General features: G+C 32.2%; 2 protein-coding genes across 2 annotated transcripts; one reads left to right on the top strand and one right to left on the bottom strand.

Annotated features, from left to right (window-relative positions):
- Positions 1–1,403: 1,403 nt before the first annotated feature.
- On the bottom strand, positions 1,404–1,868 carry LOTGIDRAFT_166987 (hypothetical protein; the record flags this gene model as incomplete). Its single annotated transcript, XM_009064443.1, has 1 exon — positions 1,404–1,868. The coding sequence occupies one exon, from the start codon at positions 1,866–1,868 to the stop codon at positions 1,404–1,406; it is 465 nt and encodes a 154-aa protein (XP_009062691.1).
- A 5,182-nt stretch (positions 1,869–7,050) lies between these two features.
- LOTGIDRAFT_128738 (hypothetical protein) lies at positions 7,051–11,779 on the top strand (the record flags this gene model as incomplete). Its single annotated transcript, XM_009064442.1, has 12 exons — positions 7,051–7,149; positions 7,400–7,440; positions 7,690–7,812; positions 7,971–8,058; positions 8,386–8,508; positions 8,966–9,089; positions 9,546–9,738; positions 9,977–10,109; positions 10,511–10,587; positions 10,785–11,015; positions 11,315–11,378; positions 11,660–11,779. Coding segments are annotated over 12 exons (1,416 nt in total), but the record flags the coding sequence as incomplete, so codon positions are not given.
- Positions 11,780–16,224: the final 4,445 nt, after the last annotated feature.

The following is a 16,224-nucleotide window of genomic DNA, read 5'->3' as shown; positions in this document are numbered from 1 at the left end:
CATGTCACGTCTCAGTTTACTGCGAAAATCGTCATCTTAATTATTGAAGTTTGTTTTTCTATCAAACAATAGAATCGTAATTGCTTGAATTATTTATTACCAAGTCTGATTATCCATTACTCTAATCAAATAGCTGATATTACACAATATCAATCTGTTAATGAGTGATTTAATATATTATTTATATACACCTAGTCTGTTAACATAATAACAACATTATATAAATAATTTAGGTTTATTATAGGAAAATATTGTAACATTAGATAACAATATATAATTTAATAACACATCATTAATACGTGACAAAAATAACAGGGAGGGATTCAATTTTTCAGTTAGATGGAAAACAATAGAAACAGAATAACTTGATATACCACAACGATACACAGATATCGGAACGTAAATTAACTATTTGATATACTGATCTATCTTTGTTTTTTTACATACAAAGGTTATTTCAAAGTTCTAATCGATATCTCACTCAGCCTGAAACAAAGTTTGTCTTTGTATCGGACCATCTTGTGAACCTGCCCAAAGCCAAAGCTCTTGACCGCGGATCAGAAACGTGTCAGTTTCCTGGCATCCTTTGAGTGTAAAATATAAATTATGCCCTTGATTTGAAAGCCCTGTTTTGCCCCACAGATTCCACCCGTTTCTAATCTTTTTTAAGGAGCCTTCAGAAAATACTTTGTTGACCTGCAGCAAGATTTTGCAGCAACTTTGACAAAAGTGTGTAATTTTGGAAAGGAAGAAAACGATCGACCTGGTATGAGCCTCTCAAAGTTAGAACTTTTCCGCCAGCTCTTTTAAGTTCCTATGACGTATTTCCACAATAAATATACATAGCCTCCTTAATAATTTATACTCAAATCTATATAGAAAACAGCTGCTGGTTAAAAATTACTCTTTTTATTTTGTTACATTTTAATGAAACTGAGTGAGAACTTGAGTTGAGTTTTTGAGGTTCTTCAGCATATCAAAACTGTGTCATCAGTAACTTATAAGATATATTGCTTGAAAATACTTTAAAATGTTATTTTTGGTTTAATTTCAATCTAAATAAAGACGAAAAGTTAATATTTTTTAGGTAGAAACAGTAGGTATAGGTAAACTATGAGAAGCAATATTTATAGAAACATTTAACAAGAGCAATTCAATTCAGTGCACAAAATACATCAATTTCTATGTGATACAGTATATTTTACATATTATCCTTATTCTGAGTATTATCCTTTTTTGTCCTCTGTCAGTGAGAAACATCGAAGGTCGAATTTTCGTCTTAAATCTGAAAAGGCTTCATTTGAATCTATTCATCACAGATAATACAAGATGATGACAACATAAAGCTACTTCTGATACTGTCACGATATTGTTGTTCACATTGAAAAGGTCAGAAATATCATTCAAGTACCTTCATCTGGAATGCTTTCTAAAATAGGAGATCTTTCTCTCTGTAGGTTTAATTTTGATGGTCCTGCAAGCTCCTGTTTAAATCCGAGGGAATGATCTGGTCTGGGGGAACGTCCGCCTTTCTGTTTGTCGGTTTTATTTAATACTTCAGTGGCAGTATGACAAGTCTTTTTTACTTGAGAATTTCTTTGAAGATATTCGTCATAATAATCCACTTCCACTCCTTCCCGTCTTTGTCGTTTAATTTGGGTGATAATTAATGTCATTAACGCAGTAGCGTAAAACATTATCACAATGATAACATATAGTAATTCATTTAGCTGACTATCACGGACTGTTTTCTTTAACTGAATCTGGATCAAAGTTCCATTAACAAGTAACGTAGGATTGCTGTCTCCATTGTGGAATAGTGTTCCATTAGCAACGTGAATCAAAGCCTCTTGTGCTAATGCCGGCATGATTAAAGAACACTGAATACTTGACTTCAAGAGAATTTATACATCATCAGACATGTCACAGAGTCAACAAGCTTTTAAATCACAATTATTGTTCAAATCATAACAGAATTTCCAATTTCTTTCTTAAATATCATTTATTTTCCAAAATAAGTAATTGTAAACACATTTTTTTTAACACAATGCATGTATTTATCCGAATTGTTCAAGGTTTGTGTGTTCCAGAAAACGATTTTGTACTCCACAACACTACAGAAACTATGGCAACCGTATTTATCGACAAAAGTATTATTTTTGTCAATTTTTATTTCTAATTAGAGTGTAGTTGGCATTTAGATCATATTCTATCACAGTTTTAACAACAAATCCCTCGGTAGTTTCATTTCCTGTAACATATCAAATAATTGTTATTAATCATTTACAAAACATTTATGGAAATATAGAAAATATTATAGTTCCTAATACAACCTGCTGTATTCCAAATATTATATATAGTTTAAAAGCTTCAGTCAGCTTATCCTGTAAAAATACCAGCTTATCCTATAACTAAGATCAACAACACAGTTAAACAACGTTAAAAGGTTAAGCCTTCACTATCTGTTATAAAACCTAGTCTATAAAACTATGGTACATATTAGTTAAAATACAGCCAGCTGAGTTTCCTCACCAATAGTGGTTAAACGGGAATTTTAATGTAAGAATTCACAGTATGTAAGATCTAATTATAAAAATCTACCCGAAGGCAGTTACAGCAGAAAATGTTAAAAGCCTCCAGAATAGTATGTTATTACCGAACTAACGAAGCAATTTCTCAGTAGACAGGAACCTTATTACTCGTTCAAGATGGAGTTATAAACCAGTGTCTTCTATCGCTGTCACACGCGCTGGTTTCCCGAGGGAATGCCTTATCAATCGATTATTGACGATAATCACTAGTTTATTGGAAGCTTTTTTCAATATAAAAGTCTGATTAACAAACCTAAAAGATATAATGTAAGGTTATAGAAATCCTGATAACTTTTCATTACAAGTATAACCGTCAGTATAACCGTCAATAATAACTGAACATACATTAAAATCAGCTGTATAGTCAATGGAGAAATAAGATATTTCCTCTGTTAAACCATACAGGCGTTTTACAAAATGCTTTAGGTTCTCAAGGGCAAATGAATGGGTCTGAAACCCCTTTTACATTACCCAATTTATTCGCTCTCAGAACGGAACGGTTGAATTTTGTGTAATGTAAATGGTCGAGCGTTCTGGGATCCGATCTGATGTGCTCTATATGGACACTAGGTAAATGATGTGCTCTATTGAACACTAGGTAAATGATTTGCTCTATTTGGACACTAGGCAAATGATGTGCTCTACTGAACACTAGGTAAATGATTTGCTCTATTTGGACACTAGGCAAATGATGTGCTCTACTGAACACTAGGTAAATGATGTGCTCTACTGAACACTCGGTAAATGATATGCTCTATATGGACACTAGGTAAATGATGTGCTCTATTGAACACTGGGTAAATGATGTGCTCTATTGAACACTAGGTAAATGATGTGCTCTATTGGACACTAGGTAAATGACGTGCTCTATTGAACACTAGGTAAATGATGTGCTCTATTGAACACTCGGTAAATGATATGCTCTATATGGACACTCGGTAAATGATGTGCTCTATTGAACACTCGGTAAATGATGTGCTCTATTGAACACTGGGTAAATGATGTGCTCTATTGAACACTAGGTAAATGATGTGCTCTATTGAACACTGGGTAAATGATGTGCTCTATTGGAAACTAGGTAAATGATGTGCTCTATATGGACACTAGGTAAATGATGTGCTCTATTGAACACTAGGTAAATGGTGTGATCTAATGAACGCTAAATTAATGATGTGATCTTTTGCACCCTGGGTCAGTGCTGAATTACCGATATTGTTTTTATAAATTTGATTGAATAGTGTTTATAGAAGAAACAGTAAGCTGATTTTTCATAAATTACAAAAGTAATCCCACGTACATTCAAATACAAATCCAAAGTCTGTATCAGACAAAACGACATTTGTCTTCATTTAAAAATACAATAAAAAAAACAATATCAGTCTCAACGAACCTTTCTATACGAATTAACGCTTTCTATATCCACGGCAGCCGGCACACAGCAGAAATATTTGTTTTTGTGAATCAGTACAGAATGAATTTTTCTCATTGTAATTTTATCTTGACCTCAGATATATTGATCGCAATACAAAAGACAGATTGGATAAACACAACTATAGATCAAGATAAATTTACAAGGTTTCAACGGAGGGAATTGTGTGGGTTGGCGGTGGTAACAACGTTAAATCATCTATGTTATAAAAATCAGGAATAGCCATGCCTATTTTATTTGTAGGCTACTGAATTTCATTAAATCAAGTGGGAATCCTCCAGTTGCCCTACAGCAGGAAGTACTTCTTATTTTTAAGTTGCCACAATAACCTGCAGCTTCCAGAGTGATAATGTCATCCATTACCGTTTACACTCTACATTTCACTCCATCGTATCTATTACCATTAGGCTAAAATAAACTTGGCTTACATAATATCTCTAACATGCTATATATATATTATGTCAATGCAAGGAAAGATTAAAGTGCGTGTTTTTTATGCACAATTGTGACAGAATATTCTAGAAACGGATTAGTAAATTGCATTCTCAGCTGGCCTTCAGCAACCGACCTCTAACCGGAAAGATTTTATAATTTTTTGCAGTTCGATTCCATATTTTTACGAAAATATTCGTGTCCATTCTGTAGAACCTAGACAGCGATTAAGGAAACGTAGCTTGGGTATTTGGGTATATTAAATGTATCTGTGTATTTGCACCATTAATAAGCCATGTAGGATATGAAGTACGTATGAAAGCCACTGCCATATTGATTAAAACTCATTAACTTGGGTAATTAGATGTCTTTCTTTCCGAACAAAAAGTCTGATATCAAAGCAACCTACTAATTAACATCACGAAGGTTATTCTTAACACATTCAAATATAGCTTCTTTCAATGGAAAGACTAACAACATACAGTATAACATTATCAGTACCAATTAATGATATACGTATTGAATATCTGCAAGGAAAATTAGGTGACACACCCCTTCGCACAGTGGCATGATCGTCAATGCAACCTTTTACATACTAGCATCAACCATTCTGATATCTTGGATTTTCAAACACCCTTTCAAGGTTGCATGTGCAGATAAGTAGGTCCTTGATACAGGTCGAATGGTTTATTTTCAGATAATATAAACATTCACAAACTATCAGTGGTCCCTTTTCTTGATAAGTGGTATTTTTTAAAACATTGGTATTTTTTAAAACATTGTTTATCATTAATCATGATTTCTCTTTCGTGGTTAACTTATAAATCACAATTTTGAGGAGAAGACCTAGGTTATGCAGAATCGTTAACGAGAGTAATTTGATGTGATTTCGTTTCGCTCATTTAATGTGGGTTATTTCATTTATAAACTCACAGAAAATGAATTTTAAGAGTTATGATTTAGCTTAAATAACAAACCGTTTAAGGTATGATCATATAAGAGTAATAATAGTGCTTTCAGATTTACAGAACTACTCCACTTTGCTCCGCAGTACAGTAAATCTGAAAGCACTAATATTACTACTATACAGGGGATCGGAGCGGAGTAGTGCTGTATATCTGAAAGCTCTTTTTCATACTTGTAGGCTAAGCTTGTATTTATACAGCACATGAGCAGACATGAAAGTCAGGCCTTCATGATATATTACTCCATTATTACACAGACAATTAGTCTAATCTAACATGGACTCTTCATAATATACAGTAAGACAGTAAATAATGATCAAACAATAGACATAAACAAAATATACTGACCAAAAAATCCATTGCAATTCTTTAATGTCTGCTTTATTATGTGGAGTTGAATCTGTCAGCATTGTACAGCGTCGCAAAAAGCATATAGAGCAATTGGAATCGTGGTAGACGATAAATATTATGCTAAACTAAAATAGTGAAAATATTTTACATTAACTAATTGCTATATTCCCTGCAGTCAGAAATTTCACACAGTTTTATAGATGTAATCTAATTTTTTTATTGGAGGAGTGTCAATTTTTCTGTTGGCTTTTTACTGTTGTAGGCCTAGTAACTTAATCAGGTATTCAAAATTTTAGAATTCATGTATAAAACAATTTAAGAGCTTCAAAAAGATAGCTCGATTTCAAATCCCCATATAACTCCCCTCAGTATTTATAAATGGATGTATTTGGTGACGTCAATGAGCGAAATTTCAGTTATCTTTACTTCAACGAAGGCCTACGTTTTTTTTTTATCTTATTGTAAGCAAATCATATGTCAAATTTTCATTTTAAAAAAGAACTACGCCAATAGACTTAGATATATAACCATGTAACTTCTGTAGGTTCCAATTTTTCTAACAAGGCGCAGACTAGGCCTACTTTATTTTAATGAACATTATCGATATCGGACATGCCAGGTCAATTTCATTTATAAATTGTTTCATGAAATTCAGACCTTCATAATCTATAATAAATTATTTTAGCAGTCTTCGGTAGTCTTCAATTATTCGGTTGTCAAAAGATAAACGAATTTCATCCAATCACAAATAAGCTTAAGATTGCTGCGCTCCGTTTCTGTAAAGTTTTGTATTTCCGTTTTCGAGAAGAAAAAAAACAAGTACTAAAATTCGATTGATCCTCGATCAAAAGTCATGAAATGAGAGAGTTTTGAAAGTTTTGATTCTGTCTCTCCAATATGGCAACTGGGGGCGAAAAGCGTTTAGAAGAAAACACTGTTGAGGTATTTTGGTTGACTTATTTGTAACACATTACTCCCAGACCAATGTTTGACGTTTGTATTGAAATTTTTCTGTCAGTGTCATTTCTTTTCCAAATTTCTTCTCTTCTTCGGCCTGGTGAATAGAAATATATGGTCTAGTGATTTGACATTTGAAATAAGCAATCTTGGCATGTGTTGCCATGCTCATCATCCTAACCTCAAGAACTGTGCTAAGGCCATCTACGCCTTTCAGAAGTAACTTTGTGCTGATATTTTGCAAATTGTGCCAAATCTGGCCTTGAACCACTTGGCTATCTTAAAAGACTTACTTTTTATATGCCTGCTTTTTTTAATTTAGTGTTTGGCAGAGGTATTTCGATGTTTCATCTGTATGGAAAGATTGAGAGATGCAAGATTGTGTCCTCATTGTTCCAAACTGTGCTGTTTCGCATGTATAAGGGTGAGTATCCATATTTTAAAAAAATATTTATTAACTATTAAGGCCGGTCACAAGCATTACTTCCAGAGAAATAATTTTGATAATAGTTGTAGTTGTAATGGAAGTTGGCATAACTTTTGTAAACTATAAAACCTTGAAGCCACAATATGAATACTTCTAATGTTACATCAATTTCATCTTTAATATAACTTTCTAGACATGTAACCTCATTTGATTCATTGTACCAATTAGATTGATTTGTCTTTTGTAGAGATGGTTAACTGAGCAGAGATCTCAATGTCCACATTGCAGGTAGAGTTTTAAGGCTTCACTTTAAAATCTCAGCTCTAGGCCCTAAATTGGAATTATGTGAAGACCAGTAAGCAAAATGTTTCTGAATAAGTAACATATGGTCAAAAGGTTTAAATGGTTGAATTCTCATGCAAAAAGAAAAGAAAACAGTCTATAAGCTTACAGAATTGAACCAACAAAATTTTGATTGGATTTGAGATGAAACTGAGCCTTTCTGGAGGACTAATTCTTGATAATGATTTATTTCAGAGCATCTCTTCACCTACATGAGCTGGTTAATTGTCGATGGGCAGAAGAAGTTACTAATCAGCTGGATACATTACAACAGTTTGTACCAGCACCACCTTCTGATGTTTCTTCTGAGAGTAATCAGTAAGTAGCCTGTAGAACTCAAACAAACTTTGTAATCTTCAATGCTCAATTTATTTGGTATAAAGCACTTTTATTCACTCATTTTACTTATGTCATATTTGCGCTATATCCTATTATGATTATTTGATATTCCAGTTAAATCTTCTGATTTTTTGCAGGTGTGAAGAACATAAGGAGAAATTAAGTGTATATTGTTTAACTTGTAAAGAATGTATTTGTCATCAGTGTGCTCTATGGGGTGGCACAGTAAGTGGTGATATTATTTTCCAATATAATTGAATTATCTTGGTTGATATGTTTTGTTGATTATCCTTAAAGCTACTCATCAGTGTGACCATTCAATTATTGGTCAATATATATTCCATCTATGTAACTTTAAGTGTTTTAAAAATTCTATTAGAGTGGTAGTATGTGTGAATTGACCAAGTATGTATTGATATATTTGCATCATTGAGGATAAGTAAAAACCCCGTGTTGAACACTGGGAGGAAGTATTAAATCCTTAATTCCATTTTAATGAAACTGACGCACGCTGTCCTTCTAAAAAAATATATGTGTGTCCTTTTGTTTTAGCATTCTGGCCACACCTTTAAACCATTAGATGGTGTTTATGAAGAACATGCTAAGAAATTAACTGATGAACTCAATCAAGTTAAAAGGCGCCATATTGAATTAATCAGCTTGGTTCAAGATGTGGTATGAAATTATTTCATTTTGTGTTTTGTGGATTTAATGCTGATCTATTCAGGACTATTCTTTTACTAGTTGCTAGTTATGAGTTTCTAATAACTTTATGCAGGACAAGATATATTTTGAAAATCTGAATGAAAGTCTTGGGTCCTAAAACCATATCCCGTCTATGAGTCTTTGAGCTAACTATTAGCAATAATTACTTTTATTATACAACCACATCTTTCTATGTAGACTAGAAACCCATGTTCATCTGTCCATCCTATCAAAATTCTTTAGAATTTAAGATATTGACACAATTCTTTGGACATGCTTCAGAATCTATAGTTTTTGACAATTCTTAGCACATGCTTCAGAATATACAGTGTTTGACACAATTCTTAGGACTTGCATCAGACTCAACAAGTTTTGACTAATTTGATGTGGAATATTTGGATGTCATCCACTTTCTTATAAATTACAGGAACATAATATAGAGAGTGTAAAGAATGCTAAAGATGAAAGAGTGAGAGAAATTAGGAATGCTGTAGAATTGATGATAGCTAGATTAGAATCACAGATGAAGAGTAAATTACTCACTCTAATGGGTTAGTGACGGTTTTTAATGATTGTGTTACTTAATTTTTTAACCTGAATATCGTGAATGACCCATTGGATTTTATAACTGAATGTCAATGAGAGGGTTTAAAATGGAAAAAGCTTTAAATGGGACAATAAATCCAACATCTGTGTTGACAGATTTTTTTTAGTCCTATGCTACTGTCCAAGCGAACCTCTTCTCCTTGTGTATTGTATGGTATTATGAAGAGCTTCATTTAACATCAATTTCAGCTTCTGTCTTGTAGTAGGCAATGTTTCAAAATATTTATGATTCAAAATTTGAGGCATTCTGCTATCTGTCAGTTGGTTTATTTAGTGATATAGTATCATCAAAAAAGTTTCAAAATTTTCATTGCATGTGTTTTGTTTGATTAGTTTGAATTTTGTTTAGAAATAGACTTCAAAATACCCATGAGAAAACTACAGAATTTCGTCTCATATAGGTCAAAGAACAAGGTTAAGTCATGAAACTGAAGTTTTAGAAACAATCATTCAACGTGCTAATACAGACCTAACAACACGCAGCAAGAGTCATCTTATACAACAATTTAAAGATATGATGGAAATATTTCGACAAGTTCATAGAGGTCAAAGGTCATCTTTCGTAACAACACCAGTTCAAGCCGATTTCAATAGGTTTGTAACCATTAACTTGATTGGAATTCATATATTTCATTAGATATAAAAATAATGACTTTAACAGGAAAAGATGACAGATTGCAGAAGTGAAATTTATCAATACATACTAAAATAATCACATATTATGATTGTTATACCTCATCTCTTTCATTTATTCTCATATCACCATGACATTACTCTTTAATAAAACCACAATCATTCAATTATTGGCTGATATTTTGCCTCTCAATTTCAGTGAAATAGTTCCTCAGTATGATACTAGTACATTTGAAATGAAGAATTTTAGTTTACTACGTCAACGTGCTGATCCTGTTTACAGTCCACCATTAAATGTTTCTGGTTTAGCATGGAGGTTAAAGGTCTATCCTGTACGTATTATACTTTAAAATTTGTTTAATCTAAGAAATGTTTCTAATGAATGAATCTGTTAGGTGAAGTGGTAAAGGAAATTTAGTGAGAACACTTCCATGCAGTGATTGGCCAAAAATCAGGATAATATGCTAAAAACAAAATGCACGCTTGCCACGAGTACATCAATTGGTATGTCAATCTACTATTACAGTAGAAGTGTGATACATGCATCTTTGTTGATTTCTATTTTTCAAGGCCCAAGACATTACAGTTCAGATTATTTTTGTGGCCTTCCTTCATACAAACATATGAGTAACTGGTATTTATGTCTGAATCATTACAGCAAGTGTGAAAGAAAGAAACTTTCCAATTTTAATGATAATGTTTTTCACTGATTTAATTAATCTTGGAATTGTAGGATGGTAATGGTGTTGTAAGAGGTCATTATTTATCTGTTTTTCTAGAATTATCTCAAGGATTACCTGAAACTTCCAAGTAAGTAAAAGAAACTTTGATTTCACTGTATTCATATGCTTAAATAGCATAATAGCTATATTTTACTTCAATCTTTGTTGACTTTCTTATTACCTGGAAAAATTTCCCTCATTGCACACTGCATGTTTTAGCCTAAACTGGATTACTAAGGATGTATATAGAATTTCATGTCATTTCATATTATATTTTCATTATAGATATGAGTATAGAGTAGAAATGGTTCACCAGGCTTCCAGAGATACCAGTAAAAATATTGTCAGAGAATTTGCTTCTGATTTTGAAGTTGGAGAATGTTGGGGTTATAATAGATTCTTCCGTTTAGATCTGTTAGTAAATGAAGGCTATCTAGATCCCACCAATGATACTTTAGTGCTACATTTCCAGGTCAGAGCCCCAACATTTTACCAAAAGTCAAGGGACCAGCAATGGTAAGATAATTTTTTATATTTCATGTTTGCTCAAAGTAAGAATTTGATACATTTGAAAACTTTGAAATGTTGAAAGAATGTATTTTGATATCCAATTCCACTTTACTAGAAATTGTTACTGAAATTATTTTGCCATTTTCATATTATTCACTGAAAATTTACAAATCTACACCACTAAAAACCTGCGTATCTTTGAAATGAAATCAAAACACTCTTGGCAAATCTTCACTAAAAATTGTTTATCTTTTGAAGTGTGATGAATTCACGTATATGTAACTAATTATATTTTATATTTACAGGTATATTAATCAATTAGAGACAGCACAGTCTCAATCAGCTCAACAAATATTAGATCTGAAAGAGGTAAGTATGTATAGTTTACAAATACTAGCTCATTCAAGATGGAAATAGTAGTCTGACTAACATTTGTATGATCTTTCGAGATCAAGTAATGACTTTTTAGTGTATGATTACTATTAAAAGTGACTAAGATAAATAAGCCCACTGTTTGCTGTCAAAGTTTTGTTGAAATAGTAATCTATTGAAAAAGCTTCTTCAAGTTACTGGTGATAAATTGAAAGAAGTTTTATATTTATAAGATAGAAATACTGACAATGATATGATAATTACACTGTTTTTTACAGAGATTATGTCTAGAGATCTCAAGAAATCAAACTTCTGGTGACAATGGTGCTACTTCTGGTCAGTATCTGTCTTTCCATATGTACAATGTCTCTAAAAGTCATTCATTTCACAGCATATAGTTGATAAGATATTCTATAATCATTCATAGTATTTATATTTTTATGATTTATTTTCTGAGGCAAAAATAAATAACTAATCTTCCATATTTAGCTTAAGAGATTTTTAAAACTTTTTATGTCTAGCATCAATTTGTAACATTCAAATTTTCAATCAGACGTCTGTGGTTCCCTCAAAAAAAAAAATTGTAGTGTTTTTATCACTACGTAATGAATTCTTAGACAATATTATTTTTTACAAAATTATTTTTGTTGTAGAATCTTCTGCCCATCCTGATGATTCACAAACTAATGATTGTCCAGCTCCTTGTCCAACTTTACATAAATTACATCCTAAACCATTACGACCTGATGTAGGAGAGTTAGATTTAGTACATTTAGATGATGATTCTGATAACTATACTACTGATTCAGAGGTTAGTATTATCTTCTTACGGGGGTCACTCGATTGGCGAGTTCTGCACATTCAGGATTCATGGAATCAAGCAGACACTCAATGAAACTAGTTGGAAGAGGGTTAAGATGAATGTTTAATGTTTTCAGTAAATGATTTTGAATTCATTCCCTTGACCCACTTTCTTTATGAAGAATTTTTAAATTGTGTATCACTTTCAAGGTTGTATTTTTGAAGGAAACCCAAAAAAAAAATTCTGATAAAAATTTCGGTTATAGAATATTCTCTTTTGTATCTTTTTTTTGGGGGGTTATGTTGTTTGATCTTGTATTAAATAAATAATTTGAAAGAAAATGCCCTTAGCTGTATGTTCAATCTTTACATTGATATCCTCTTTCCTTTAGGAGTTAAGTGAAGAAGAGATGTTAGATACAGGTTATATTGATGGTACTGAAGAAACACCAGATGATCCTCCTCAACAACCAGAATCTTCACATGATGGTGATGAGAATGATATTGATGAAGAAACAATGTGAGAGGATTTTCTATTTAAGATGATAAAAGCAGTTTGTGGAAAGAAAAAGCAATTCAATTCTGTTAATCAAAATCTCATCCTCATCCAAAAACGACCCTTTTGTAGCTGAGTCTGCTGAAAAAAAGAGGAAACATGACTCACTCAAGATCAGGATTCTCTTGTATTTTGTAAGGTAATTAAGGTTTATTAAAGTTGTTTGTTCTATTGTAGGTCTGTAGATAATGATGTTGATGATAATGCTATGAATCATAACCAGGATCTGCTACAATATATTCGAGCTAACAGGTATTTATATGATTTTGTATTGTATGGTTGTATAAGATTTCTAAGAATGCCTGAATTTAGGTACAAAGTATGTCATTGAGTCTCTATATTTAACACCCTTGGATTATTTAACCTGATTTTCCTCGTTCCCTGTGATGCAGGAGCTGAAAATTAATGATTAAAGAAAGATGGAAATAGAAACAGCTAAATTTCTGTTACTGTATTGATAAAAGTTGTTAGACACAGCATAAATGGTCTGAAAATTACTGACTAAATACACCACTGCTGTTTGAATATATTGTTATTAGAAATATAAAAGAGTAATTTATTTTGTTAGATTGGGTGGTGATGATGAAACTAGAAGATTACATGAATTATTAGATGGTCAAACATCGGATTTCAATCCTCTTACTGTTGCATCTTTTGCTGATACACCTTCATCATCTGGTATTTATTACCTTTATACTTCTTAGGAATGAAATGAATGGATGTTTACTTTTCAGCACCATGTGGGCTAATGAAGAAGGGCAACACCATGTAGGGTAAAACAAGGAAAATTTTGCCTGGACAGCTTCTTTCCGATTTCCAACTGTTATTTAGGTGTAGGTTTTCATGACAAATTCTGTTAACTAGCTAAATTGATGCAATTTTGATTTGCCTCTGCTTGATGAATGATGAATAGCCCTGTCTCAAATCAAAGCTTGAAAAACTTGGGTCCAAGGCTGTACAGCTGTTCTCTGAATTATTTTTTTGTTTAGATCATCTTCATTGTTGTTTTGTCCTGTTTTGTTTGTGTTTGCTCATGTTTCTGTAGAAGTGGTGCAGTTTCTTTATCGTTATAAAATCTTGTATTTATTCCTTCATCTGCAGCTTTTTTGGACGAATTATTTGCTGATTGTACATTATCCACAGAAGCAGCCAAATTCAAGCCACCAAAATCAAAACATAGTAAATCCACTACAGTTAATCCCTCCTCATCAACAGATGAAGTATTAGAACATATTCATGCTAGATTCTCCGAGCTTGCTGCCAGTACTATAGCTGCAGCCAATTCTGCTGTTACTAATGAAAATGAGGCTAAATCTCACAATGTCGAAAAGGGTATGTATTCACTTCTCGAGTTTTTATACTCTCACATGGAAATGTATATTGCCATTTCCCCTGTCTGTCGGTCCGTCTGTCAATATTTCTTTTGAGCACATTTTCTATGAATGGTTTTTGAGTTATTGCCCTTGACTTATTAAAAACGCTCAAAATTTGTTTGTGAGAGCAATAGAGACTACAGTTTTCATCTGATTTTAATGAAATTTGGTATGATCAATTATGACAAAAGCATCTTGGTCAAGTTCGAGTTTGATGATATTTGGATGAACAGTTTGTGAGTTATTGTCTTTGATAAAATTTGTTTGTGTGCATAATAGATATTTGTCTTCATACGATTTAAATAAAATTTTGTGTGATCATTCATAATTATGGTCAAGTACAATTTGATGATTTTTACATGAACTAGGTTTGAGTTAATTGCCCTTGACAAGTGCACAATAGATTTCTTCTCAATTTAAAGAAATTTGGTGTGATCATTTATATTGATGAGAGTTTTGTGAAGTTCAAATTTGATGATTAATGGATGAAGGGATTTGGATTAATGCTATTGATTGAAAAAGATTTTGTGGGATAAATATATAATAAATAATTACAAATGTTTTATGAATATCTTTAAAATTATAAAATTCATATTTAAGTCACTAAAGACTTATTATTTCTGACAGCTGCCAGTGAGCGTATGTTACCAAGCTATCAAGACTAGACTAGACTATCAAGCTATCTTTGATAGTCATAATAGTACAATGCAATGATTTGATTTATTATATTACGAAAATATAATTTTCTTAGTTTGGTGGTTCATCATGTAATATATTTTCTGTTCTCTGCTCAATTGTATTGCATTATTTTAGGTTCTAATTATCAACTAGGCTACAATGGGCTTGCCAAATATCTATTGACCCCATTTCTTCATAGGGATTTAATCAGTATAGAACTGCCATTTTGCATTTTTATTGATTCTTGCAGAAAAGAAACCTACAAGATCAACCTTTAATATTCATCTAGATCCATTGCATACAAGTTCTAGTAAAGATAAATCTACTAAAGCTTCTGAGGGAAGAAGAAAGAGCCATTTTCCTAATTCACCAAGAGGAGCATGTATTCAAGGTTTGTCTTTATGATTAGTGCATTATGTTAAGCTTTGATCTTGTAGTGTTTTATTTCACATAAAGGTTCTTTACCAAAAGATTTTGATAATTGAATTTATGTTTTGCATTTAAAAACAAAAAATGCATAAATTACTGAGGTGTTGTTTTACGGAGTAGAGATCATCTGTGATAGTAACACATGCTGAAAATAAATCTCATCGGCACAGCTAGTTTTAGAAATAGAGATACAGAACTTACTCTCTGAAACAGATGGGATTGATGATAACACTAGTCTAGGTCACAAGAGTAATATTTTGCAGTTTTGAAAATGTAATTAGGGGAAAAAACGGAAATTAATCATTTGGATCCTGTTTTGGAATGCACCAGTATTCTATTTGTAATATAAGAGGATATATTTGAATATTTCAGGAGAAGAAAGTTTGCTATCATTATGTGATTCATCTCTAGAAGAAGGGTTTTTATCTGATATGTCATTAGATTTAGCTACCACTACTAATCCCCCAACTCTATCTGCTCTTTCCAGAAAAGGGTGAGACATATAGCATAATGAATATTTAGCTCAATAATAGAACACAACAAGATTCAGTACACTTTAAACTTGAATTTTTATACCCTTGTTTACTGTTGTATAATAACCTCTGTCTGTTCATATTACTTTATTATGTTCTTTGCTTTAACAAACCAGATGTGATATTCAGCCAGAACAGTTTTCCTGCTCTGTAGGTTTATTCTTTGACTTCTCATTGAAATATTGGTTTAATTGTACACAAAGTTGCAAATGATGTTGCCTCAAGACTTCATAAATTAAAACTTCTTAATTAAAAATCAGTTTTATTGTTATGAAATCAATATTAATTTCTTCTCTCTCTCTCTCTCTCTCTATATATATTGATGTTTATTTACAGGAAACCAGACCACGAAAAAGGAAGTAAACCAAAGAAAGTTCATTCATTACCTGCCATGAAAGATCTAGGAAATCAATGGTCACTGAATTTTAAAAAATCTTCAAAGAATGACAAGAAACCAGGAGATGATTGTGCTG

Source organism: Lottia gigantea (genome assembly GCF_000327385.1).
Source record: "Lottia gigantea unplaced genomic scaffold LOTGIsca_62, whole genome shotgun sequence".
NCBI lineage: Eukaryota > Metazoa > Mollusca > Gastropoda > Lottiidae > Lottia > Lottia gigantea.
Note: the sequence above shows the minus strand (reverse complement) of the source record. Positions and strands in the feature narration are given on the sequence as shown.